The sequence below is a fragment of the Pleurodeles waltl genome, chromosome 2_2 (genome assembly GCF_031143425.1).
Source record: "Pleurodeles waltl isolate 20211129_DDA chromosome 2_2, aPleWal1.hap1.20221129, whole genome shotgun sequence".
Classification (NCBI taxonomy): domain Eukaryota; kingdom Metazoa; phylum Chordata; class Amphibia; order Caudata; family Salamandridae; genus Pleurodeles; species Pleurodeles waltl.
In genome coordinates, this window is record NC_090439.1 from 191369730 (window position 1) to 191396057 (window position 26328).

The following is a 26328-nucleotide window of genomic DNA, read 5'->3' on the forward strand; positions in this document are numbered from 1 at the left end:
TAAACGTCAGAAAGAAGAGATTTCTGCGTTGGAGCAGGAAATGCAAAAATATAAAGCCAAAATAATTGAAGCAGGTGAGACGGAGGCTTTGAGGTCTAGCTGGGATGGGTTGAGAAGTCAGTTGGAAAATATACTACAGGGAAGAATTCAAAGTAAATGGGAAGCAAGTAAACTGGCCCATTTCGAATACGGGGAAAATGCGGGGAAGTTGTTAGCCTGGAAAGGTAAAGCTGACCGGGTTAGGAATTACATTAAGGAGGTTGAAGTGGAGCATACAGGTGAAAAAAGATCAGATGAGGCGGCAATAGAATCGGCCTTCCAAAACTTTTTTTCGCAATTGTATTCGGAAAGGTTAGTGGTTAACGGACTGGATAGGGGCTGATAGACTTTTAGGTTTATCATTGCAGGAAAAGGAAGCATTGAACGCCCCAATAACGGCTGAGGAAATTAGGAGAACTCTGACTAGTAGTAAGTCAGGAACGGCGCCTGGCCCGGATGGTATTCCAGTGGAAGTTTATAAGGTATTAGGAGATTCAGTTATCCCAGTATTGACAGAATTGTTTGGAGGGATCCTGGAGTTTGGCAATTATATTCCTCTTTCATGGAATGAAGCGGTGATCTCCTTAATTTTGAAACCGGATAAAAACCCAGCGAATTGTGCCTCATATAGGCCGATATCACTGCTGAACAGTGATTATAAACTGCTAGCTAAGCTTCTAGCGGATAGGATGACTAGGATAGCGAATAATCTAGTGCACTCCGACCAGAAAGGCTTTTCTAAAGGCAGATATTTGCATGAATTAACCTTCTAACTGATCGGGGCAATAGATATGGCTACAACGTTTGGTTCGCCTTTGGCAGTTATTATGTTAGACGCAATGAAGGCTTTCGACCAAGTTAATTGGAATTTTTTGAAATCGGTTTTGAGGCAGGCCAATTTAGGCTCCAAGTTTTGTGGTGTCATTGACCGGATTTATACATCCCCTTCTGCGAAGATTCTGGTGAACGGTAAACTTACGGGTCCTATTACTATTTCAAGAGGTACGAGGCAGGGCTGCCCCCTGTCGCCGGTATTGTTCAATCTATATATTGAGCCATTTGCTAGAAAAATCAGACAAAACCTTCTTATCGCACCCTTCTGCTGTAATGGTTGGGAAAAGAAAATTTCCTTATATGCAGACGAAGTACTAATATATACGAATAACCTGTCCCTGGCCTTTAACACAGTCAAAGATTTGGCTGATCAGTTTGGAAGGATATCAGGGTACCGGATTAATGTGGGGAAAACAGATATTATGCAGTGGAATATGGAAGGAGGGTCGATAATAAATAAGCAGAAAATACGGTACCTGGGCATTTTAGTGACTCAAAATTTGCAGGACCTAGCTGAGAGAAATGCTCGAAAGTTATTAGTGGAATGCAAAATTATGCTACAAAAATGGGCATGTCTCCCCTTGACGATTCTTGGGAGGATAAATCTAATTAAGATGTTTATCTTGCCCAAATGGAACTTTGTGTTTTCAGCTATACCCTTGGCAATGCATAAGGGGCATCTAGATAAAATGCAACAAGCGATAAGTAGTTTCATTTGGAACTCAAAGGGGCCGAGGATATCATGGAAAAAGCTACGCAGAAGGAGGGAAAAAGGTGGACTGTCTCTCCCTGATTTGACATATTATGCTTGGGCTTTTTTGTTTAAAAACTCAAGGATGCTGTTTATATCTCCAGACGGCTCAGCAGTAGGCAGAATGTACAAGGCTATGGTTTTGTCGGAAAAAGGGGGCCTACAGTCTTTTCTATTTAAATTTGGCGACCCTAAATTCTTCAAAAAAATTAAACTAAAAGTGCTGCAAGGAATGGCAAGGAGCTGGTACCAGTTGAGGAGGCGGTTAGGTGTACATTATTATAGCTATCAGGCCCCTATCTGGGATTCCCCGGGCACCCCAGAATGTTGCCAGGATATTCTCGCATTACCACTTAAAAGGGCAGGTGTAGAAAGGTGGGGGGAGATTGCGCGAGATGGCACCTTAGTTTCTTGGGAGGAACTGGTAAGAATAACGGACGGTTCTCTGTCCAGGTTAAAATATTTACAGATAAGACAGTGGGAAAAAGAAACTAAGGGGGGATTAGGAGTGATAAATGGCCTGGAGGACTCTTTTTTAGACCTGGCGGTCTCGGCTTCGGGGAAGAAGGTGGCGGTTTGGTATTGGGAAATATTAGAAACCCTGGATGAGAACTTTGACCTACCAAGCAAGCTATGGGGCAAGGTGATGTTAGGCGACAAAATTGGGTTATGGTGGAGGAAGTCGTGCATGACATTGTATGAAGTAGTGAAACCGGCGCCATTAAGGAAAAATCATCTTTATACTCTACATAGAGCATACATATCCCCGGCAAAATTGTCCAAATTTAAGAAGGGGGAGGTGATCAAGTGTCCGAAATGTGGTGGGCTGGGAGCAACGGATGTACACATGTTCTGGGACTGCCCCTCTGTTCGGTTGTTTTGGGAGGAGGTTTTTAGGGTATTATCATCGATGTTAGGTTGGAAAATTAACGTATCACTCCCATTAATTATATTCGGGCAGCTTCAGGACGAGGGGATATGGAAAAGGGTGAACAAAACTAATCCTTCATTTTTGTTCTATGTAATTGTGCTGGGACGAAATGAAATCTGCAAAAAATGGTTGAAGGAGCACTCGCCGAGCTATACAGACTGGTTGAACGCGGCTCGCTGTGCGGCAAATATGGACTTAAATGCGCAGGGCTCAAAGAAAAGCGTAGAAATATGGTCACCATTATTAAATTGGCAGGGAATTGACTAAATTTGCCCCCCTGCTAAAGTTTACTGCGGGGTACTTATGTGAAAGTGTCCTAATGAATTTCTCTCTGCTTTAGTCCAATGATTAAGCACTGTTTGATGCCTCGGCGGGTCTGTTCAGGCGGACCAGGAGCTACAAAGGTGCACCCCCTGACTTGAGTCTCTCTTCGTAGACAAGAGGGTGAAAAGGTTATAGAATCGAAGAGGGGTCTCGGTAAACGGGGCTGCGACCCTTGGAACCCTGCAAAGAGGAATTCTTGGGACCATGAGATCTGTGGACAGAGTCGCCGCTAACTCACATGTCGACCGAACTTTACCCTTGTCGACTGCACAGCATCAGGAGCATCCTTGAGTATCTTTGTGCCTGCATCCTTCAGCATCAGGACCACTCCATTGTCATCTATGGTGGGCATCCTGTAAAGTTTGGACAAAAAACGCTCTGGTAGCCAGGTAAATGTCCAAAGTATTCTTTCTGGTTCTCTAGACTTCTGTCCTGTTGGAATTAGTAATCCAAGTCGGGCTGTGATTGTCAAACTAAGTTTTACAATCTTTTCGAAAGTGTCCAAACTATTTGTTGGCTAACTCTTGTTTGAGGTTAATAAAAAAAGTATTTATTACTTCTATAATCTGTATCTCTGGAATCTTTAAAAATATATCTGCTGTATTTCCATAAATCAGTGTCTTGTTTCTGTCATGTCATGTGACTTGCTTATTCTATTGTTTGGTGCTGTTAAATGCTTTACACATTGTTTCTTTGGTAAGCCTTACTGCTTGTAGCCACAGCACAGCTACCCAGGGTTTAGCTTATGGTTAAGTAAGCGTAGCTGACTAGACCCAAGTCAGTATTTGTGAGTGTACTGCACAGTAGGGCTTCCCAGCCATACCATATAGTACACCCAAATCCATATATATATCTTAGGAAGTTATAGTTAGGATCTAGTTTCTGTATAAAACGTGTTTTTTTTTTACTTGCCAGTAACTTTGGTGCTGCTTGACGAATCTTAACAAAACTTTCCCAAAACATTTGCCAGTCACGTCAGCTGCTGTCTGGAATGTTTTGGAGTGATCCATTCAGGGCGGTCCGATAAAAAGGGGGGGGGTCACTAAACACTTATTCCCCATTTGTTTTTCCATCTGGATTTTAAACAGCAATAACGCCAAAACTACTGGACGGAATTAAACCAAATTTGGCGGAAAGGTAGGTCCTGGTCCAGAATGTGACCTTTTTTGTTTTGGTGTAAATCCGCTCATTAGTTTTTGAGAAATTAAGGAGAAAATAAAATTGTATATATAGGAATGCGAAGGATTCGCAACCCCTCTCGATCTCGTGCTGAGATGTGATTGGCTGTCGACACTTCAACCAGGAAGTATTTGCAGCAATCTTGGGATTCAGCAGCCGAATCCCAGATAAAAATATTAAAAAAAAAGAAAAGGGGCCAGGGTACAGATGCCCTGACCCCTTAACTATGGCTTGTGGAGTACCAGAGGGACCCCCCCCTGCACCCCCCCCCCCCCCCAGGGCTGAAAAGCCATTTTTAAAAAGTTTTTTGCCTGGATTCCCAGTGGAATCACTTTTTTAAGCCCCTGGGGGGGGGGGGGGGCGAAGTCCTAGAGGCATTTTTGTTTGGAGTTAATATTAAATGCCGGGGCCACCCAGGGTCCCCTGCATCCCTGGGGATCAAAACCTCCCTGGGGCTATGTGCACGATAGAGGGGGGCTGCGCGGCCCCCTTCAAGGAGCCACTGATGACCCTGGGGACCGCCACCCCCAGGGCTGGCTCCTACTATGTCCCAGGATGCCGACCCCTGGGACACAGCTTTCAAGGAGGTCCCACTGTCAGAAAGCAGAGCTTTCATCCCTGCATCCAGCTATGCGTGCAAGGAACAGAAATAAAAGGTTTGCTTCAGCAAGCAGCTGTTGTTGAAATAAGTAAGATGCTGTTAAAAGCACATTATAAAACAAGAAAATACTACTTTCCTGAATGTTTGAAGTTGATTTGTGACTTATTGTCTCTGTATTATGTGACAATACAAATGTTGGATGTACTGTGAAGTATTAATGGACATACAAATAGATTTAAATTATTATGATAGTAGAGATACATACATATTGAGTGCTCCGCTATTTTATACTTGTCTGTAAATTGCTGGCCTGGAAAGTTCCTGGGTTTCAGCTTTACACACCGTGGCAACAGGTGTGCTATAGTGTTAGAGCACCACTACTGAGTTCATATTAGAGTGCTCAAATTTAAGAGGGATGTGTAACCAAGCAAACATTCTTGCCCCTTATTTTAGATAAACCCCTTTTAAGCATTTCCAAAGGCCATGCACAACAAGGGCTGGCTAATAGCAGGGAATTAGGTGGTGGTTGAGCATTCATGCACATGAGTGTGGACTGCAGGAAAACACTGAATGAGCATAGAATCCATTCAGAGATGGCTGCACATTTGCATGAACATGCAGGGGTGAATATTTTTTATTAGTATTCAAACCTATTCAAAGATTGCCACACATGCTGAGTGTGCAACCAGAAGCAGCCATCTCTGAATGTTTCATGAAAACTTTATTACAGAAACATTCAAAAAATGGTTGGAGGGCTTTTTTAAAATGTTTTTGTAATAACGTTGTACAAAAACAATAAAGAATGGCTATTAGCAAAGCCAATAGGCTGACATTTAACTTCAGAACTATTGGCTTTGCCAATGCTTAATTTATAGTTGCAACTACCATTGCAACAGCAGCAACACTTCTAAATAATGTATGCACTGTCACTAACCTAAATCTGCAGTGGCCTCACTTGGAAAACCAAAACTAGGGTGTGTGTCGTGGGTCAAGCCAAACAAGTAAAGAACTTGTACTATACTAAAGGCTGCTTCCCACCAATGGGTCCATCTTATGTGGAGTGAGCATAACATGAACAGAGCTCTTTGTGTTTTTTTGCAGCACTCTGATTGCACTCCTATACATCCATGCACTGCATCACTCACTTATTTACTAACCTTACCCTTCGCCCAACACAGTCATTGCCCCTTATTCACCTGTGTATCCATCTAACCATCCATCCATGCGCTGACTCGTGCCCCACTGCACTCCATCACTAACTCATCTTTCTATCTATTTGTTTATCCACTGAATCATCTCAAACACCCCCTCATTTTTCACCTTGCTCATCCATTCAACACAGACACAATCAGTGAAGAAGAACATTCAGTTATAAACCAGATGTATTGTTATTGCCGGTGTTCGTTAGAAATGTTGGGGCTCTCTGCATGTGTGTGAGATCTGGAGATTGATAATACATAAACACTTTTTTGTCCAAAAGTTACTTGATCTAGCATCATAAAGGTCCGTTTACTTTTCTGAAACACTGATGATGTTATCAACTCTAATTCTCTTTGCTTGCTTCTCTCCAGACTCCTCAGCAGTACGAAAAGGAATACAACGAAAAGCGGTCCGATGTGGAGTCAAGTAAATTCCATGGTTACGCATATGACGGAATATGGGTGATCGCCAAGACCTTGCAGCGGGCAATGGATAATCTCCGAGCTGGTAGCAGGCATCAAAGGATCCAGGATTTCAACTACACAGACCATAAGCTAGGGAAAATATTTTTAGATGCAATGAACGAAACCAACTTCTTTGGTGTGACAGTAAGTGCAAGCTACTTTTACTGAAGAAAATATTTGTTTTCAAGAATTATGTTTTTCCTACTAGAAAATATAAGGGTATTGTCTTTTGGATTAGAATATTTCCAGGTGGTCTAGTGCTTTTCTTTGGGAAAAGGTTGTTCATGCAATGCTAGCACACATTTCTACATTGTGCACCAAAGCAATAGTGTGCACGCATGCTGTAGATTCAGCGATCTGGTCCTTTCCCCAAAAGTGCATTTTTAGGTCAACTTTTATTTGTTTTAGGCTGGCCAGCATGTCTTTGGCCCGCCCTTGGAGCAGAGCTTGTTTACCACGTCTCTGACTTGCTGCTGGTATTCTCCACGGGTCCTTGCTTTCTGAGAACTCTCTTTTTGTGTGAGGCACTCCAGGATACTACATGTGTTTTCAGTTGTCTCATGTTTGCTAGTTCACAGCAGTAAATGTAATGTATTTCTTTGAAAAAGGTTTCCTGTTTTTTGTTTGACTGATTCTACTTATCTCTGCCAGTACATCAATTTCACATTGAACTTGTTTATTTTGGTCAATGGTTTTTACTAATACCATAATTTACACAATCCTGTCCCTCAATTTCAGGCCCATATTTCAGAATATATCAGAATTAGGAAAGCACAAATGAACCATATTTTATGTAACTCTGAAGTGAGATGGAAGCAAAATACTTTAATATAATCAAAACAAATCAGTAGACTAGGTGATGCTGATTGTAACACATTATTACATTATTATTTGTGCGCGCTATAGTTTTATCTGTAAAACTGTATGTCTGCAAATGTAATGGTCATTTCAGTTGAAAATGTGTTGTCTGTAATGGCAGTGTGCTCCCATACCATGTACACTCTACTCTGTGCCTCCCCAAATATGACACTCTACCCCACTCCTTACATGCCACTACTCTCTAACACTCTACTCCATGGTATGCCACTCCACTCTACAACACTCTATTGCCACTCTGCACCCCTCCCCTCTACAATACTCTATGCCACTCCACTCTACATTACTTCATTCTACACCACTCCACTCTACTCCACTCTGTGGCGCTCCACTGTATGCCTCTCGACTCCACTCTACGACATGCCACACCACTCTTCTCCACTCTACCCCACTCTAATCCACTATATTCCACTCAATGCCACTCCACTTTACAACACTTCACACTAATGCACTCTAAGCCACTCGACTCTATGCCACTCCACTCCACTCTGTGCCACTTTACTCCACTCTGCGATATCTACTCAACTCTATGCCACTCCACTCTGCAACACTCCATGCCACTTTACTCTCTACACCACTCCACACCCCTCTACTCCACTCTATGCCAATCTACTGCACTCTACGCCAGTCCACTCTACAACACTATTCCACTTTATGCCACTCCACTCTGCGATATCTACTCAACTCTATGCCACTCCACTCAAGGACACTCCACTCTGCAACACTCCATGCCACTTTACTCTCTACACCACTCCCCACCCCTCTACTCGACTCTATGCCAATCTACTGCACTCTACACCAGTCCACTCTACAACACTACTCCACTTTATGCCACTCCACTCTGCAACACTGCTGCATTCCACACCACTCCAATCCAATATATTCTACTCCACTCTATGCCACATCTCTCTATGACACTCCACATCACTTCACTCTGTCAATCTATGCCTGTCCACTCTATGGCGCTCTACTCCACTCCAGTCAACAACACTCTACTCCATTATACATCTCTCTACAACACTTCACTCTGTGCAACTCCATGCCAGTAAACTCCTATCCACTCTACTCCAGTCAACCCTATTCAACTCTATGCCACTCCACTCTACTGCACTCTATGCCATGTCATTCTACCCCACTCCATGAAACTGTACTCCACTCTGCGCACTCTGGCACTCTCTGACACTCCACACTACAACACTGTACTGCACTCCATGCTGTTTCACTATCTGCCACTCAATTCTACACCACTCCACAACACTATACTCCACTCTATGACACTCTATCTCACTCCATGGCACTCTGCTCCACTCCACAACACTCTACAACATGCCACACTACTCTACCTCACTCTTTGCCATTCCACTCTATGACACGCTACAACTCTGCACTCTACACCTTTCTACTTAACTCTACAATCTCCTACATGACTATACGCCACTCCACGACTCTTTCCACCACTTCATGCTGCGACGCTCTGCACCACTCCACACACTTTTCTCCACTCTACGCCACTCCACTCTAAGCTATAACACTCTACTCCACTCTACAACACTCAAGTCCACTCTTTGATGCTTTTTTCTACAACACACTATTTCACTCTACAACACTCTACTGCACTCTACTCTGTGACACTATGACACTCAAGTCTGCAGTGCTCTACTTTGCAATTCTACGATGATTTGCGCCAATCTACTCTACTTTGACACTCCACGACAATCAACTCTGTCACTCCACTCCCCCTATGTCACTCTACCCTCCACTACTCCACTTTATGCCACTCCACTCTTCGACACTCCATTCTACGACACTTTACTCCAATGTACAACCCTCTCCTCAACTGTACAACACTCTACTCTACTTTACAGCACTCTTTTGTACTCTGCGCCACTAACTTTTAGGCACGCTGAACAGCAGCCATGCTGGTGCATGGCATGGCTAAAACACATTGGCAAAGCCAGTAGCACTAACGCAGGCAAGAGCTATTGGCTTTGCAATAGCTTGTTTATTTATGGGCCTGGGTTTTAGAAAGTGAAAGGACACTGGGCTAGCAGTGTAACCCGGCAATGTTATGTGAGATTCTATTTCACAGTTGGAAATCGGAGGAAGTTTTTCTTATCCCTTAAAAAGAATGCATATTTGTTGTTTCCGACAAATTACTACAGTTACCAGCTGTGTTTCAGTGCATTGAAATTATTGCTGTTGCAGAATCTCAAATGATACAAAACACTCACTCGGATTTTGGTACAAAATCATATTTTTGTTTGTGTTATGTGTGGGTTTAATAGCGATAATGTAAAGTTTGCTCTGGACACCTGAAGAGTTTCTTGTGACTCAAACAATCCGAGGCAGTGAAATGCCTTTTCTCTACTGTGGCATGATTGTATTTGTTGTAAATTGAAAGGCACCGTACACACTTTAAATGGTACTGTGTGGATATTACTTAGGTGCTTTCGTTTTCAACTATCTGTGCAGCAGCTAAATCATTTCGATTATTTCTGCTATGTTTTAACATTCCGATTAAGTGTAACTCAGTGCTCATTATAGCACAGCTCATTTATTTTCCTATCTTTGACCTTAGTGTATCTATCTATATGTGCGCTGCATCTTGCAAATGTACACCTCCTTTTTCAGTGGCCATTAGGAGTTGAGATCGATGCCTGTGGTCGTGATGTTTTGAACAGTGCTGTTCAAGAAATGTCTAAATACAACAAGCACATGGACTCGCAATCAAAAAAGAAAAAAATAGAGTCACATGTTAGTGCAAGAATAAGGAAAGAATTTGAAACTGAAGAGCTACAGAACTCTTAAAAACGTGTGCTCAGAATGGAGACAGTGATAACAGATACTGCTATTTGAATTTGTTGGTCTGAGTTCTTGAGGATAAGCAAGGTAGGCTACACAACAAAATACACCTTTTTAGGTTTCAAGAAGGCTCTTAATATCTGTGGTAGCTGACACTCAAACTTTTGTGGAGCAGGTGGAGGTAGTAAGGGGGAGCGCGTTTTGAGCATACAGGGTGGAGGGCAGCAAGCAGGGGGCGGTTTCATTACAATAATGAATGAAAAACACCAGGTGCTGCCGCCGGCCTTGCGCTCCTCTGCTTTCTGGTCCCAAAGACTTCCTGCGCTGCTATCATGCTATGACCAAGCATGAGAGCAGTGCGGGGGTTGGCCTTTGCTGCTCACTCAGGCACAGGGAGTCTGTGCTGCTTCTCCAACCCAGCCATCAAATACAGCTGGGTTGGAGAAACCTAACTGCGCATGAACTGCCGGCCAAGCACACGTACGCAGTTAAGTGCACTCACTCCTTTATTCCTCCTCTCCCCTCCCATGGCCCAGCCCCGCCTTGCCTGCACAGGCTGGCTGAGCCAGCAGCAGAACAATACAACAATAGTTAAATATTGTTTTATTTTTGTATTGCTGGCTCTGAGCCAGTAGGGCGACTCTCCTCCGCCATTGCTGTCCCACACTGACCCATACTGTCCTACACAAAACACAAATACACCAGGGCCTCTTTATGTAAACGGCAGACTGTCCCTGTTTGAGCTGCAGCACACCTTTAACTAGGTGTGTCAAGGTGCAAACAGGGACAGTGTGTCATTTTACAGATAATGTGCCACTCGCAAGGGGCAGTACATTAGTACCAGCCCGGCTCTTCGAAGCATACACTGTCTTTCACAGTACAGTCAGCATAGGGCCTGCTGTTCAAAGGGGCCAAAAATGGATATGCAGGTGTGTGTTGTAATTGACTACAACGCCTTCAGTGGGATGTTTTTTTTGGGGGGGGGGGTCAAGAGACCTCATTTACGCCCTTTCAGAGGTACCCTCAAGAGGTGTACTGACTGTCCTTGTCCTCCTTGTGGTGCACAGTCAGTACACCTCCTGATGATCTCTTTGTCACTACGCATGCGTCCTTGATACTTTAGATAATACGCCCGAGCTGTGCAACCTTTAGATGGAATGCAGCTTTGTAAAATGATTAAATGTCAGGCTTTAAGGAATGTTAGTTAACAAAGCAGCACGGTAGCAGCCAGGATGCCACATAGAAGGCAGCAAAGTAACAGTATGAAAGAGTACAATCATTGGTTTATAAATCCGAGAGAGTGAAAATATTATGCACAATTTTAAGAGCTTGTAAGAAAATAGTGTTGACGCAAAGTGTAAAGTCAGCAAGGCTCTGCATGCAAATACATTAGTGGCTCTTTTGGAATGGTGGTTGTCAGAATATAACAAAAACAATTCAAAGATGGCTTCCTGGGCATTAGCACACATGCATATTCACGAGCACCCATCTTATGAAGATGGACACATATGCATCCTTAAGCATACACACACGTGCGTGCATGGGTAACCATTTGGTAGTGATCTTTGAAATTCCTTATCTTTAACAAGAAATGCCAAGGCCATTCTAAAATGGCCACTGTGTTTAAGGACAAGCATAGCACCCCACCTGCTGTGGTCTTTGTACACATTACAAAATGTTACCAAAAGTATTTGAAACTAAACTGTCCACTGTTAGCATTGCTCATGTGGGATGTGGTGCACTGCAGGTGGCGGTAAGAGTCTAGCATCCGCTTTTTCGGAGGTACCACGATCTCACAAAAGTAAAAATAAATAGCTTATAAAAGCTTAAAAGTAAAAATAAAAATAAAATAAAAAAATCAATTGAATCACACATAAAGCACCCCCAACCCTGGCACTGAAGTGGACTATTTTTCACAGCAGATATGCACATTGGCTGAAATGGGCTGACCCGTTGCTGTGGGAGGCAGAAGTAAAAAAATAAAAGACAGTTCAACAGACCAGTAGGTGAAGACCGCTTATAAAAACTCTGTATGCGTATTGGTGATCCATATTATTATTTTCTTTAAAAAAGATAAATGCCAGAGAGCTGCTGCTGAGATCTTTACTTAAGCATGATCTTTGGAGAAGAAGAAAGGATAAAGCACCAGGGCCTCCTGCATTTGCAATAGTTGACATTTCTAGCATGCTCCTTATATTTACTGTTTAAGGAATTGCATCTGTAGCATGCTGAGATTGAAAGCTGCAACATGTGTGTTTATGAATTTGTTTATTTTGTATGCTCTTCAAAGTCCTTCTTATATGTTTGCAATAATCCCCTTAACAGTTTTATACATATGCTTGGGTGCAGTGTTTTGATGAACTGCTGCTTTAAGCACCATAGGACTTCATTTTCCTGATGTTTCGCCAGCAGTATTAAAGGCTTATCGCTGGATTTAAATCCAAAGGTATTATTTTGGCTTCAGATGTAGAGACTGCAATTGGAAGATGGATTTCATATTCTAAACAAATATGTAGCAATTATTATGAAATGAAGGTCGATGAAGTATGTGAAGACAACTGTAACATGAATCCTTTCCAGTAGGCCGCATGTTTCTAATGCTAGAATATTCAGCACAATAGTCCTTTCTCGCCATCAGCACATACACATATCAGAAAGTTGTAATAAAATAAAGACTATTTGAAAATCAGTGTTTTATAATGTTGCAGTTCTACAGCTCAACAAAGCAACCTATTAGAATTGCAAAATACAATCACTGTGAAAAGTGGTCGTTCCTGAGGTGCCTATAGACTAACAATAGTTTATATTCTAACTGGTTCCATGAACTGCTTCTGCGACAAAAACAGAAACATTTAGTTACTGTATATGTTACAAAATTTGTGACGAGCGCAGACTTAAAAAGTGTTGGACTTAATCCGTTTAGCCTGGCAACTCATTCAAATGAACTTCATTCAGCAGCAAAAGTCCACGGGAGGGGGAAACAGTTAGAAAACGGTCAGTCAGTTCTGTCCCTCAGACTTCATTCAAGGCGGAGAGCTCAAGGGGACAATGTCCCGCAATCAAAAATAGCACAGCAGGAACGGCTGTTGTAAAATCATCTGGTTCATGCAGCCAGCTGTGAAGTAAAGCAATAGGGGCCAGATGTACGACCCAGAGTTTTGTGACTGACAATTTGCGACTCATTTGCAAGTTTCAAATTGTGAGCCGCAAATCCATATGCACAACAGTGTACTTTACACTGTTTGCGATTCCCAATGGGGTCGCAAATGACCTACCAGATTAAGGGCCACATGTACAAGACGTTTTTTCTAGTCGAAACAGGCCGATTCACAGAATCAGCCCTATTGCGACTAGAAAACTGCTTTTTGGGATGTACAAGGCCCAAACTACTGATTCGGTAACTTGTCACCAAATCGCAATTTGGGTTTTGCGATTCGGTATTAGTAAGGGGCGTGTTCAGGGCATCCCTTCTAATCCCGTATCTATATGGTATGTATGATTGTTTTGTGACCATGAATGCGGTCGCAAACAAATTGCAGTTAGCACCAATTTTAAATTGGTGCTAACCCATTTTCAAAGGGGAAGGGGGAATGCATGGGAAAACCTTTTTGAAGAGTAGGCAGTGGTCCCATGGACCACTGCCTACTCTTCAAAAATGAAACTGAAACAGTTCATTTTCTTTGTTTTTAAATGCAGCCTGTTTTCCTTTAAGGAAATCAGGCTGCGTTTTTTTAAAAAAAGATTGCTTTACTTAAAAGTAATCACAGACATGGTGGTCTGCTGACACCAGTAGGTCATCATCCCTGTGATTTTTGCAATTCCTGGTGGGTCGCAAATTGCGACCTATCCTCATTAATATTCGCAAACTAAATCGCAAAAGAAACTGAATGGAGTTTCTTACATTTGGCATTGGGGTTCCCTAATTGCGATTCGCATGGAATCCCAATTAGGGAATAGCAATTCCAATTACACGTATATGTGGCACTAATATTCATGAGGTAGGTCGCAATTTGTGACCCCATTGGGAATGGCGCACTCCCAGGCAGGGTGGCCTGCTGGAGACAGCAGACCACCATGTCTGTGGCTGCTTTTAAATAAAGCAGGTTTTTTTTTTAAATGCAGCCCGTTTTCCTTAAAGGAAAACGAGATGCATTTCAAAAACAAAAATGAAAAGTTTTCTTTTCATTTTTTCAGAGGGGGCAGTATTCTGAAAAACTAATTTTGCTACCATTCACAAAGGTGAAGGGGTCCCATGGGGACCCCTTCCCGTTTGCGAATGGGTTAGCACCAATTTGAAATTTGGTGCTAACTAGGATCGCTTTGAAACTGCATTCACGGTCACAAAACAATCCTACATCGCACTACGATGCACAATTAGGAAAGGAACGCCTCTTCCTAATTGCGACTTGCTAATAGATTACCAAATCACAAAAAAGGGTCTGTACATCGCAAAATGCTTTTTTCTCGTCGCAAACGACCAGAATCTACGAATCGGGCCTTTTGCGAGGAGAAAAAAGCTTTGTACATGTGGTCTTTTTGATGCAGCCAGTTAGAGGGTGCTGGATCAGCAGCTCCTTTATTTCGATGGGGAAACTTGGGGCCTCATTTACGATGTCCTATCGGCACATTGCACCACTGAAGCATCATTTATTTTGGCGCTCTGGTGGCGCAGTGTGCCATCCTATACTTACAAGGTCACGCAAAGCCACCTTGCGTGGCTTTTTATGACCTTGTAAATATGGGCCCCTTTCACACTTAAAAGTGTGTGAAAGGGGAGTTCCATGGGTGTTGCTGTGGGTGTTCCCAAACACCCATGAAGCGGTAAGGAATTTGACGCATTACTAGATTTATAAGTCTGGGAATGCATCATATTCGTACGCCACCTCAGTGATGGCGTGGAAGTGACACAACGGGGAGAAATATATTTATTTCTCCTCATTTGTTTCTCTTTTAATGTGTGCTGCATTCTGCAGCACACATAGAAAGAGGAAAACACCTCTTGTGATTGTTTTTGTGCAGGAAGGTGTCCCTTTGGTGCATGGGTGCCTGCATTGATGCTAGATAGCAATTTGTGCGCCAGCACTGGGGGGAAGGATAGAACTGCACCATATCGTGCAGATACAGCACATTTATGCCCTTTCCAGATGGGGCAGGGAAGTGCAGCAAGAAACTTGCTTTGCCACCCTGTGCCACAGAGCTTGTAAATAAGCCCCTAGGTAGGTAAGCACCTGGGGCTGTAACATGTATGTTGCACACTTTCCATGTTTGCGTCATGGTGCACCTTTCAAAAGGTGCGCTTGGTGCAGACAGGGACAGTGCAATGTATTAGAAAGAATGCCCTGCCCCAGGGCAGCCTCGAACTTTCGCTGCCCTAGGGGCAGTGCATTCCAGTGAAAAAGAGAGTGGCTGTTTTAAAGCCACTCAATGTGTCAATGTGAAGGCTGCATGTCACATGCACTTTGAAGATGGGAGGGGGATTGGCTTGCAGGCGGGTGTAATGAGTGACCGCACCCGCTTAAAAGGGGATGTCTGCGGGCCCATAACACCCCCTTCCTCCCCTGAGAGGGCTGACTTTAGGAGGCACACTGAAAGTGCACCATCTTTTTGCAGAGTACTTTCAATGCACCTCCTAAGGGCATGTTTGCCTCTGAACCCGTGTCCATAAGATGGCGCGTGCACAGATGCCAAGTGATTGCCTCATTTGTATGTGGCGACACCCCCATGCAAATCAGAGAACACCCTCTTATGATAGCACTGTTGCTACATGTACACCAGCACTATCAGTATTATTGAAGGGGTTGCACAAGCATCTGCGGCCCCTTCTGTAATACAATTGTGCACCAGGGCTGCACAAAGCAGACGCACATGTCCATTGCGCCCCAAGGGCACAACACATAATACTGCCCCTGTTGTAGTAGTTTTATCATCATTGTGTAGTGGATGGAAAATTATGATTCAATGGTGCACCAGTTGTTCTGTTGTGGAGTTCTTGCGCAGTACCTGCTTCTGTTTTTCAGAGTCAATTTGCAATTGCTTTACTCCTGGTGAACTTGAAATTGGTGTTAGACTACTGTTGCAGATGCTCTATTACAGAGGTGCATTGCAATACTGTCCCATTTCTATTCAGAAAGCTGTTAAAGGTGTAGTGAGTTATATAAATTTCAAGATAATATAATAGACTGACGCTTAAAGATAGGGAGTGCAGAAATGTAATGTGTCATGTTGCTTCTCGTAGTATAAATGTATGTCAATGTTTGATACTCAAAGATGCTCAGGGTAACATAAAGTCATTGTGTTCTAGAATGTAATGAAGGGATGGAAGGTAATGATGGTTGGAGAAGAGGTATAGAGACTGTTGGAGTACTGAAGGAACCCATCGGGGTGTTAAGAATTAAGGGCCATATTTATACTTTTTGACGCAAAACTGCGCTAACGCAGTTTTGCGTCAAAAAAATTAGCGCCGGCTAACGCCATTCTGCCTGGTGCGCTGCCTGGTGTGCGTGAAAAAAAACGACGTACACCAGGCAGCGCCGGCGTAGGGGGATATGGAGCTTGGGCGCCAAAAAATGGGGCAAGTCAGGCTGAGGCAATTTTTCGCCTCAACCCGAATTGCGCCATTTTTTTCGACTCCCAACCCCCATAGAAATGACTCCTGTCTTAGCAAAGACAGGAGTCATGCCCACTTGCCCAATGGCCATGCCCAGGGAACTTCTGTCCCCTGGGCATGGTCATTGGGCATAGTGGCATGTAGGGGGGCACAAATCAGGCCCCCCTATGCCACAAAAAAAAAAAAAAAAAAACACTTACCTGAACTTACCTTAATGTCCCTGGGATGGGTCTCTCCATCCTTAGGCGTCCTCCTGGGGTGGGCAAGGGTGACAGGGGGGGTCCCTGGGGGCATGGGAGGGCACCTCTGGGCTCCTTCCGAGCCCACAGGTCCCTTAACGCATGCCCTGACCAGGCGCTAAAAAACGGCGCAAAAGCGGCCGTATGTCATTTTTTTGGACCCGCCCACTCCCGGGCGTGAATTTTGCCCGGGAGTGTAAATACGGCGCACATGCCTCGGAGTCAATTTTTTAGACGGGAACGCCTACCTTGCATATCATTAACGCAAAGTAGGTGTCCACGCTAAAAAATGACGCAAACTCCATGGACTTTGGCGCTAGACGCGTCTAACGCCAAAGAATAAATATGGAGTTTGTTTTGCGTCGGAATTGCGTCAAAAAAAACGACGCAATTCCGGCGCAAACAGAGTATAAATATGCCCCTAAGTTACTTAATCCACTGTACACCTTGTTGGCGATGAGCTGAAGGTATATCAGCACCCCACCGGAGAAGAGTTACTTAAATGGTGTGAAGGCAATGGTGTGAAGGTGTATGTTTTCACTCGCGGAGAGGAAGAAATGGAAGGTTATACCTGCGAGTGGAGGTCTTAGGTGTTTGGAATTCCTCTGCAGAATTCCGTTATTTTTTTCTGGTGCTGGTATCGAAAAGTATTTTCACACTTATTGATGTCAAGGGAGAGTGGCAGTTTGGAAGTGCTGCTCTGAGGCTTTGTAAGCCCAAACCACCATTGAAAATACTGTAGGGTGACACTGAGGGACAAGCTTGGTGAGAAGGACATGTGATGGTGCAGTTTTTTCTCCTCTTTCAATCATATAAACCCAACTGTAGAGATGAATGTATCTCAGCGGCCATCCTGAGAGGAGGTATTTATTGAAATAATTCTCTGAATAAAGGATTTGGTTTATCACAAATTAGGAACCCTGCCAGTCAGTGATAGACACATCTTGAAAGAGGATCAACAGCCTTTCAAACATGATGGGCTCAAATTAAAAGTTGATAACTGCCTGTCAATCGGTTATGAGTTTACCTTAAGTACTGATGAAAAGTATGTTTTTGGGTGCGGTTTAAACAAGGACCATTAACCTATTAATCATGTATGCGTGCATTTTAAGGTCGGTAACAGGCACACTGAAATTAAACATTTTGTGTGATATAGCTGTAAGATTAATTATGATTTGCATATAGTGATAAATTATAACTGTTGCTGTATTTATTATAAAAGGGAGCAAAAAGTTGTACTACGTTTTTTTCCTTGTCTATGGCACTAATTGGTAAACACAGTGCAGAATGGTACACCATCTCAATTTTTCCTAAACAGTCCATGGGGAACTGGTCATAAAATGGAACAAAAGGAAATAAATATTTCTGAATTATGCAAGAGTTTGTGGAACTAATCTAAGTGTGGAGAGGAAGTAATCACTGCTTTTACACTGTTTGGGTGGTGAAGTGCAAGAAGTACTTGAGAACTTACCTGAACCTAGTCCTGAACAACACAGAGGTTACAATGAATGTGAGATCTGCATTTTAAAGTTAGATTGACATTATATACCACAAGTTAACACAGTAATGGAGAGATATCATTTTGGTCTGAGGGCCACAGTTCAAGAAGAAATGGTTGAGGATTATATAACTAGTTTATGGAAGCTTGCATCAAACTGCAAGTTTGGGGCAGGGGTGGAAGAAAGGATTCATAATCAATATGTATTAAAATGTTTCTTTGAGAAAATAAGAGAAGAACTCTGGCTTAAAGATGAACCCCCCTTGATGAAGTTATTTGCATTGCAAAAATAGTAGAACACATAGTGAAATATGTAAAAGAAGTTAAGGTATGTTAATAAGTTGATTACTAACGAGCAAAAAGGGGAGGAGACAGTGTGTGTGATTAAGAAGAAAAACTTGAAGGTTGGTGATGGACAATACACATTTGAAGGGGAGTGTTTTAGTTGTGGCAGTTTGGGTCACGGAGCTAATGATGATTCTGCCCTGCTTTGTTTTTACATTGCAACATATATGGCTGGAGAAGTAATTTTTTGGAAAATTTTGTAAAAAGAAAAGAGATAAATGATATTAAGCAAGACATTATTTACCAAGTAGATTTGATCAACAATGAACGCAAAAGTAACCATCCTAGTGAGGTAGTAGGAAGATTCAGTTCAAAGTGTTGATGATGGTTGATTTTTGCTCTCAGTTGAGAGTTATTCTGAAAGATACTTTTGAAGAGAAATTGTGTCTGTATGTGAGTTGGATGAAAGTCCTGGGGGTTATTTTGGATTCCAAACTGAAATGTTACATTATTTTATTGCAAGTCTTGAATTGAGAAGTTAGAGCTCTCTTGGAAAAGTTTCTATGTCAATCGAGAGTGATGGTCTGATTGGATGGCCACATCAGAAATTATTGGGTGTGAAACTCATTCCCAAAGCCAATCCTTCTGTACAAATTCAGGAAATTGCACATATAGGTGGTCATTACAACCCTGGCGACGGTGTTAAAGCTGCGGTGATACCGCAAACAGGCCGGCGGACAAAGAAAGGGAATTATGACCCTGGCGGAAACCGCCAACATAGACAGCCACTTTAAAACTCCGACCGCCACGGCGGTACAGACAAGCAGCGCAGCGGTCACCGCCAACAGACAGGCGGGAGACAATGTACCGCCCACAGTATCACAACCCGCCAATCCGCCACCTTTTCCGGGGCGGATTCACCGTGGATAAAAACACAGCGGAACCAGCTTTTGCAATGGGAAAAAGGTCACCTTAACACACTCCAGGAGGAAGGAGGCCACCATGGAGCCCGAACTACAAATACTCCCTGCACTTGTCTTCCTGCTCCTCTACGATCACCAGCAACGTAGGTGCCGAAGACAACGGTGAGTACTGCACCTACAACATAGGGGAGGGGGGAGGCAAAAGTCAGGGGGACACACACGCAACACCCCCACCCCCAACACAACCCTCACCCACTACAACACACACACCAATGCATTTCCAAACAGCACTGTAACAACCCCCCCGGAAGAATGCAAAGACAAAAGGAAATCAGTTCAAACATTGTAATGTATCAAAATACAATAACCAAATATATACAGATATAAATAAACATTCGAAAATCATAGATCACGAGTAGTACTGCAGGTATGCACATATCAATGTCCGTGGACCACTGGGCCCAAAATGCATGGGCGAGGCCCACACTAGATACCTGTCCACAAACGGAGAGAACACTGCAGGGGCATCAGATAGAAATATAACAGGCACCTCAGGGGGAAGCGAAGGGGGGGCACCTCAGCCGGATTACAGCACCACGCCAGATCCACGACGGGGCTCCATGCCCATTGATGTATCCTGGGGAGTGCAAAGCCACAGTCTCTCAAGTCTCTCCAGTGGGTTGTTTGCCCACTGCTTTATCCTGGGAAGTGCAAATCCACAGTCTCTCAAGTCTCTCCAGTGGGTGGTTTGCCCACTGTACCATCCTGGGGAGTGCAAAGCCACAGTCTCTCAAGTCTCTCCAGTGGGTGGTTCGCCCACTGTACCATCCTGGGGAGTGCAAAGCCACAGTCTCTCAAGTCTCTCCAGTGGGTGGTTTACCCACTGTACCATCCTGGGGAGTGCAAAGCCACAGTCTTTCAAGTCTTTCCATTGGGTGGGTTGCACACTGATTTATCCTGGGGAGTGCAAAGCCACAGTCTCTCAAGTGGATGCAGGTCTCCACTGGTTCTGGAGGGGGACTGGTGCCCAGAGTGCATCACGCTCCCTGTAACGGTCCCAGTTCCGTCACTGTCCCAGCTGCACATGGGTTAACGATGCTTGATTTGGCGGTCTTTGCCCTGTTCAGCGGTCTTCACCATGGCGGTCTTTGCCCTGTTCAGCGGTGCTTGCCTTGGCTGTCTCTGACCTGTTCAGCGGTGCTTTGCCATGGCGTTCTTTGGCCTGTTCAGCGGTGCTTTGCCATGGCGGTCTTTGGCCTGTTCAGCGGTGCTTTGCCCTGTTCCGCGGTCTTCACCATGGCGGTCTTTGCCCTGTTCAGCGGTGCTTGCCTTTGCTGTCTCTGACCTGTGCAGCGGTGCTTTGCCATGGCGGTCTTTGGCCTGTTCAGCGGTGCTTTGCCATGGCGGTCTTTGTCCTGTTCAGCGGTCTTCACCAATGGCGGTCTTTGCCCTGTTCAGCGGTGCTTGCCTTTGCTGTCTCTGACCTGTGCAGCAGTGTGTGGCATTACGGTCCCTTAGTGCCCAGCGGGGCTGTGGCTGCCGGGGCCCTCCAGGTCACTGACGCTGGCGGTGGTCTCCTGACCAGTGACGATACTGCTGCCCTCCAGGGCACTGACTCTGGTGGTGGTCCTCGGACCAGTGACGATACTGGTGCCCTCCAGGGCACTGACTCTGGCGGTGGTCTCCTGACCAGTGACGATACTGCTGCCCTCCAGGGCACTGACTCTGGCGGTGGTCTCCGGACCAGTGACAATACTGCTGCCCTCCAGGGCACTAACTCTGGCGGTGGTCTCCTGACCAGTGACGATAGTGCTGCCCTCCAGGGCACTGACTCTGGTGGTGGTCTCTGGACCAGTGACGATACTGCTGCCCTCCAGGGCACTGACTCTGGCGGTGGTCTCCTGACCAGTGACGACAGTGCTGGCGGTGGCGTCCCGGCCGGCAGGGAGGATGGCGCCCTTCTCCGCCATGCTGCTCTTACCAGACTTTGGAGACTTCTTCTGCCCCTTCACCACCTTGGGAGGAGTCACAGCTGACTCAGCACTCCCCCCGGGACCCTTGTGAGCTGTTTTGCTGGCAGGAGTCTTCACCCTTTCCCGTCGGCCACTTTCCAACTTAAGGTGCTTTACAGGGGGTGGACTGGCAGTGCTTTGGCTCCGTGTCACACTGGCTGCCCTGGTGGCCGGTGCACTCCACACACCTTTAACACGCACCACTGGTACCGAACTTTTTTTGGCTGAGGTGATACTACGGGACCTATGAATTGGAGAGGTGGGGGTGGTGGGAAAGAGGTCAACGTTGCTGAGGAAGAGTTTCTGACGAACACTGGGATGGGTAGCTGGAGGGGGTCTGGGAGTGCAGGAAGAGGAGGTGGTTGTAGGAGGTGTAACTTTAGGTGATTTGGGTGCAGGTGCAGGTACTGGACGCTGTCGTGAGGTGGATGGATGTTGGGTGTGTGGGTGCCAGCGTTTGTGTACTTTGGGAGGAGGCGTCATAGACACACTGGGAGTGGACACAGGGGACGTGTAAATGGTAGTGGGGGTGGTGAGTGCAGGTGAGCGGGGTGTGGTGCTGGGTGTTCTTGTGCGAGTCCTAGTGCCTGTAGATGTAGTGCATGCAGGTGAGAGTGTAGACGACACTGGGAGGGGGAGGGAGATGACAAGAAGGGAGACACAGTGGAGGCAGTGGATGTTGCTGTGTCTGTATGTGGGTAATGCTTGTGTGAGTGCCTGTGGGTTGTGTGGTGCTTATGTTTGTCTGAGCTACTTTTGTGTGTTGAGGTGTGTGCATGCTTGTCTGATGGTGTGCTTGGGATAGGCTGGGGTACAGGGGACTGGGTCTGGGTGGAGGAAGTTGGAGGGGGGAGGCTAGACACAGGGACAATGGCTGCCATCAGTGCTGAGGCCAGAGATTGCAGGGTTTGATGAAGGGCAGCCTGACCAGAATGAATGCCCTCCAGGAATGCATTACCGTGTTGCAACTCCCTTTCTACACCCTGGATGACATTCACAATGGTAGACTGCCCAACAGTGAGTGACCTGAGGAGGTCAATGGCCTCCTCACTGAGGGCAGCAGGGGTGACTGGGGCAGGGGCTGAGGTGCCTGGGGCGAAGGTGATGCCCACCCTCCTGGGTGAGCGGGCACGGAGCGAAGGCTGAGGGGATGCTGGGAGGGCAGTGCTGGTAGGGGGGGTGGCGGCTGTACCTGTAGAAGTGGGGGGCACAGATGGTGCCGCCACCACAAGGGAGCTCCCATCGGCGGACGAGTCTGTGTCGCTGTTTGGTGATCCGGTGACCGACGTGAAGCTCCCCTCGCCCTCTGTCCCACAGGTGTATTCAGAGTCTGTGGTGTGGCCCTCCATGGCCATGTGGGATGCAGCTCCCTCGTGCTCCGGTGCCACTGTACCTCCGCCTGATGATGCTGATGCACAAAAGAACAGGGAGAGCACAAAAAGGGGGGGGACGACAGAAGAAAGACAGGTTGAGTGCATGGCTTACCGCTACCGTTGGCGGACAATACAGACACAGCAGCCCCCTGCACTACGCCGTGCTCTTGGCCTCTACAGATGCCTACATGGCTATGGTGGACATCTGCACATATAGATGACACAGGGGCATGTCTACCTGTACTTGGCACTCTACAGAGGTGGGGTGGAGTGCCACATGGCCTGCATTCCGGAGGGGCCTAGCCTACGTAACTCGCCCTGGCCTAGTGAAACCCACAGCCCTCCTCCCCCACCCAGACCCCTCCACTGCACGCAAAGTCCACAGTATGAGAGTGTACTCACCCCCTTGTGTCTGCTGTGATGCCTCAATCGCCCATCCAACTACGGGTAGGCCACCGCCAGGATCCGGAACATCAGGGGGGTCATGGTGCGACGTGCACCCCTCCCACGTTGGGAGGCCATCGCTAGCTGAGCCTCCGCCGTCTTCTTGCTCCAGCGGCCAATGTCCTCCCATCTTTTACGGCAGTGGGTGACCCCAGGGTCCGGACGTCCTTGGCAATGGCACGCCAAATGTCCTTCTTCTGGTGGGCGCTGACCTACATGACATGTACAGGGGTAGAAGAGAAGTCATTACCAACTGCAACGTCGAAGTGAGTGGCCCCCATCCCTACCCTTGCCATGTGGCACATGCATTCACAGTCCTTCATGGTCGCTGAACTCTGTCCCCTTCCTACTAAAATCCAGCCCTCTCCACCCAGCATAGCCCATACAACGTGCTCCCTGTGTACTTAACTGTTGGTCTGGAGGACCATAGAGTAGCGGTACTGGGGGAGGACCCCATCCACGAGCTTCTCCAACTCCTCCGACGTGAAGGCAGGGACCCCTTCCCCAGACACTCGAGCCATTGTCTCTTCCAGACCGAGGTCACAGCAGCACTTGCAGTGTAGGTCCTCTCCTGTCGAAGATCAGGTATCGAGTGATTGAACAGATAGAAAATGGTGGTCACGTCCGCGGCGGTGCGTATCATCACCGCCGGCGCACTTCATCATTGGCTCCTAGGACCCATAGGGTCCAATGTTAACCAATGCCGCATTGCGCCGCGGTCTACGACCGCCTACCACGACGGTGTACAACGCCAGCGCAGATACCTCACATCCCATTGTCCCACTTTAGAGGTCAGGCAGCCGCCATTTCAGGGGCCCACATGGCTTCATTTACTACTGCGTCACACATACCTAGGCCTACACTCAACACACATACAGGAAGAGTTTTGTATTTGGTGTCGTGTTCTGTGTAGCTGTGGGTACACACCTGGGAATTTGTTGACTCTGTGGTCGCTGTTGTCCTTCTTAGGCACCGTCAGCTGGGACATTTGAGGAGATGGCGGAATCCTCCGGTGTACCGCCGCTGATGGACCTGTTAACAATGGAGGAGCGACATTTGATCATCACCTACAGGTTTGACAGTGCCACAATCCAGGAACTGTGTACCCAGTTGGAGCCAGACCTGATCTCACCAATCCGCCATCCCACAGGAATACCCCCTGAAGTGCAGGTGCTATCAGTGCTCCATTTCCTTGCAAGTGGATCATTTCAAACAACTGCGGCCATGGCATCAGGGATGTCCCAGCCTATGTTTTCAAACGTGTTGTCCAGAGTGTTGTCTGCCCTGCTGAAACACGTAAGGAGCTACATCATTTTCCCTCAGGTGGAGGATTTGGCTACAGTGAAAGGTGACTTCTATGCCCTGGGACATATCCCCAACATCATAGGTGCTATAGATGGCACCCATGTAGCTCTGGTCCCCCCACGCACGAGTGAACAGGTGTACAGGAACTGGAAGAGCTATCATTCCATGAATGTACAGATGGTATGTTTGGCAGACCAGTGCATCTCCCAGGTAAATGCTATGTTCCCTGGCTCAGTGCATGACACCTACATCCTGCAGAATAGCAGCATCCCGTATGTGATGGGTCAACTCCAGAGGCACCGGGTGTGGCTATTAGGGGACTCTGGTTACCCCAACCTGTGATGGCTATTGACCCCAGTGAGGAATCCCAGGACCAGGGCAGATGAACGCTACAATGAGGCCCATGGGTGGACTAGGAGGGTGATCGAACGCACCTTTGGTCTCCTATAGGCCAGGTTCAGGTGTCTCCATATGACAGGTGGTTCCCTATTCTACTCACCAAGGAAGGTGTGTCAGATCATCATCGCCTGCTCAATGCTTCACAATCTTGCTTTGCGACGCCAGGTGCCTTTTCTGCAGGAGGATGGTCCAGATGAAGGTGTTGTGGCAGCTGTGGAGCCTGTGGGCAGTGATGAGGAGGAAGCTGAGGAAGAAGACATAGACAACAGGGAGTCAGTCATACAGCAATATTTCCAGTGACACACAGGTGAGATTTTTTTTTTTACTATTACATTCATTTTCACACTTCTACCTCTATCCTGTCTGTCGATTTCAACCAGTATATGGTAACTGAGTTGTACATTTCCATTACGGTTTCACAGGTGTGGTTACCAACGTGTGTCATCAGCTTGCATCCTTCATGGACTTGTGATGTGTGACATAGGTATGTTGGCATTACATTTAAAAACGCATTTTGTCACTGTCATTGCTAACATCCATTTTCAAAATCACAGACTGACTCCAGTTTTGTTTTGTGGTTCAAGGGTGTTTATTGAAGTACTAATTATTGGAGGGGGTGGCAAAATGGTGATGGGTGATGTTGGAGGAATGTCCATGGCAGAATCCAGTGTATTAGTCACACAGGTGCACTGCCCATATGGGCATAGGAAGTGGAGCTGGGGCAGTTCCAATCTGGACAGGGTAACAAAGTGAGACAGTGGGAGGACAATCAAGGTGGTCTCATTTCCTGGCGGGGGTCTTGCCATCTTGCTCTGTCCTGTTCCTGGATCTCAGGGACTGCTTGCGGGGTGGTTGTCCGTCTGCAGAGGGTGGGGTGCTGGTGTGGTGGTCCTGTGGCGGGGCGTCCTGTCCACTAGCGCCGGCGGAGGTGGTAGGCAGTTCATCGTCCATGCTAGTGTCAGGGGCCCCTTGGAGTGCCACGGTGTCCCTCATGGTCTTTTGTATGTCCTTCAGCACCCCTACGATGGTGCCCAGGGCGGAGCTGATGGTTCTGAGCTCCTCCCTGAACCCCAAATACTGTTCGTCCTGCAGGCGCTGGGTCTCCTGAAACTTGGCCAGGACCGTAGCCATCGTCTCCTGGGAGTGGTGGTATGCTCCCATGATGGAGGAGAGGGCCTCGTGGAGGGTGGGTTCCCTTGGCCTGTCCGCCCCCTGTCGCACAGCAGCCCTCCCAGTTCCCCT

The 26328-nt window shown here is 46.3% G+C and overlaps 1 protein-coding gene across 2 annotated transcripts in view; it reads left to right on the top strand.

The window, feature by feature from the left end:
- The window catches only part of GABBR2 (gamma-aminobutyric acid type B receptor subunit 2), a 3493747-nt gene that overhangs the window by 1746085 nt on the left and 1721334 nt on the right, over nt 1–26328 (top strand). For both annotated transcript variants that reach the window (XM_069219613.1, XM_069219614.1), the window contains exon 7: nt 6231–6467. In XM_069219613.1, coding sequence (XP_069075714.1) covers nt 6231–6467 — 237 coding nt within the window. The remainder of the gene's footprint in view (nt 1–6230; nt 6468–26328) is intronic.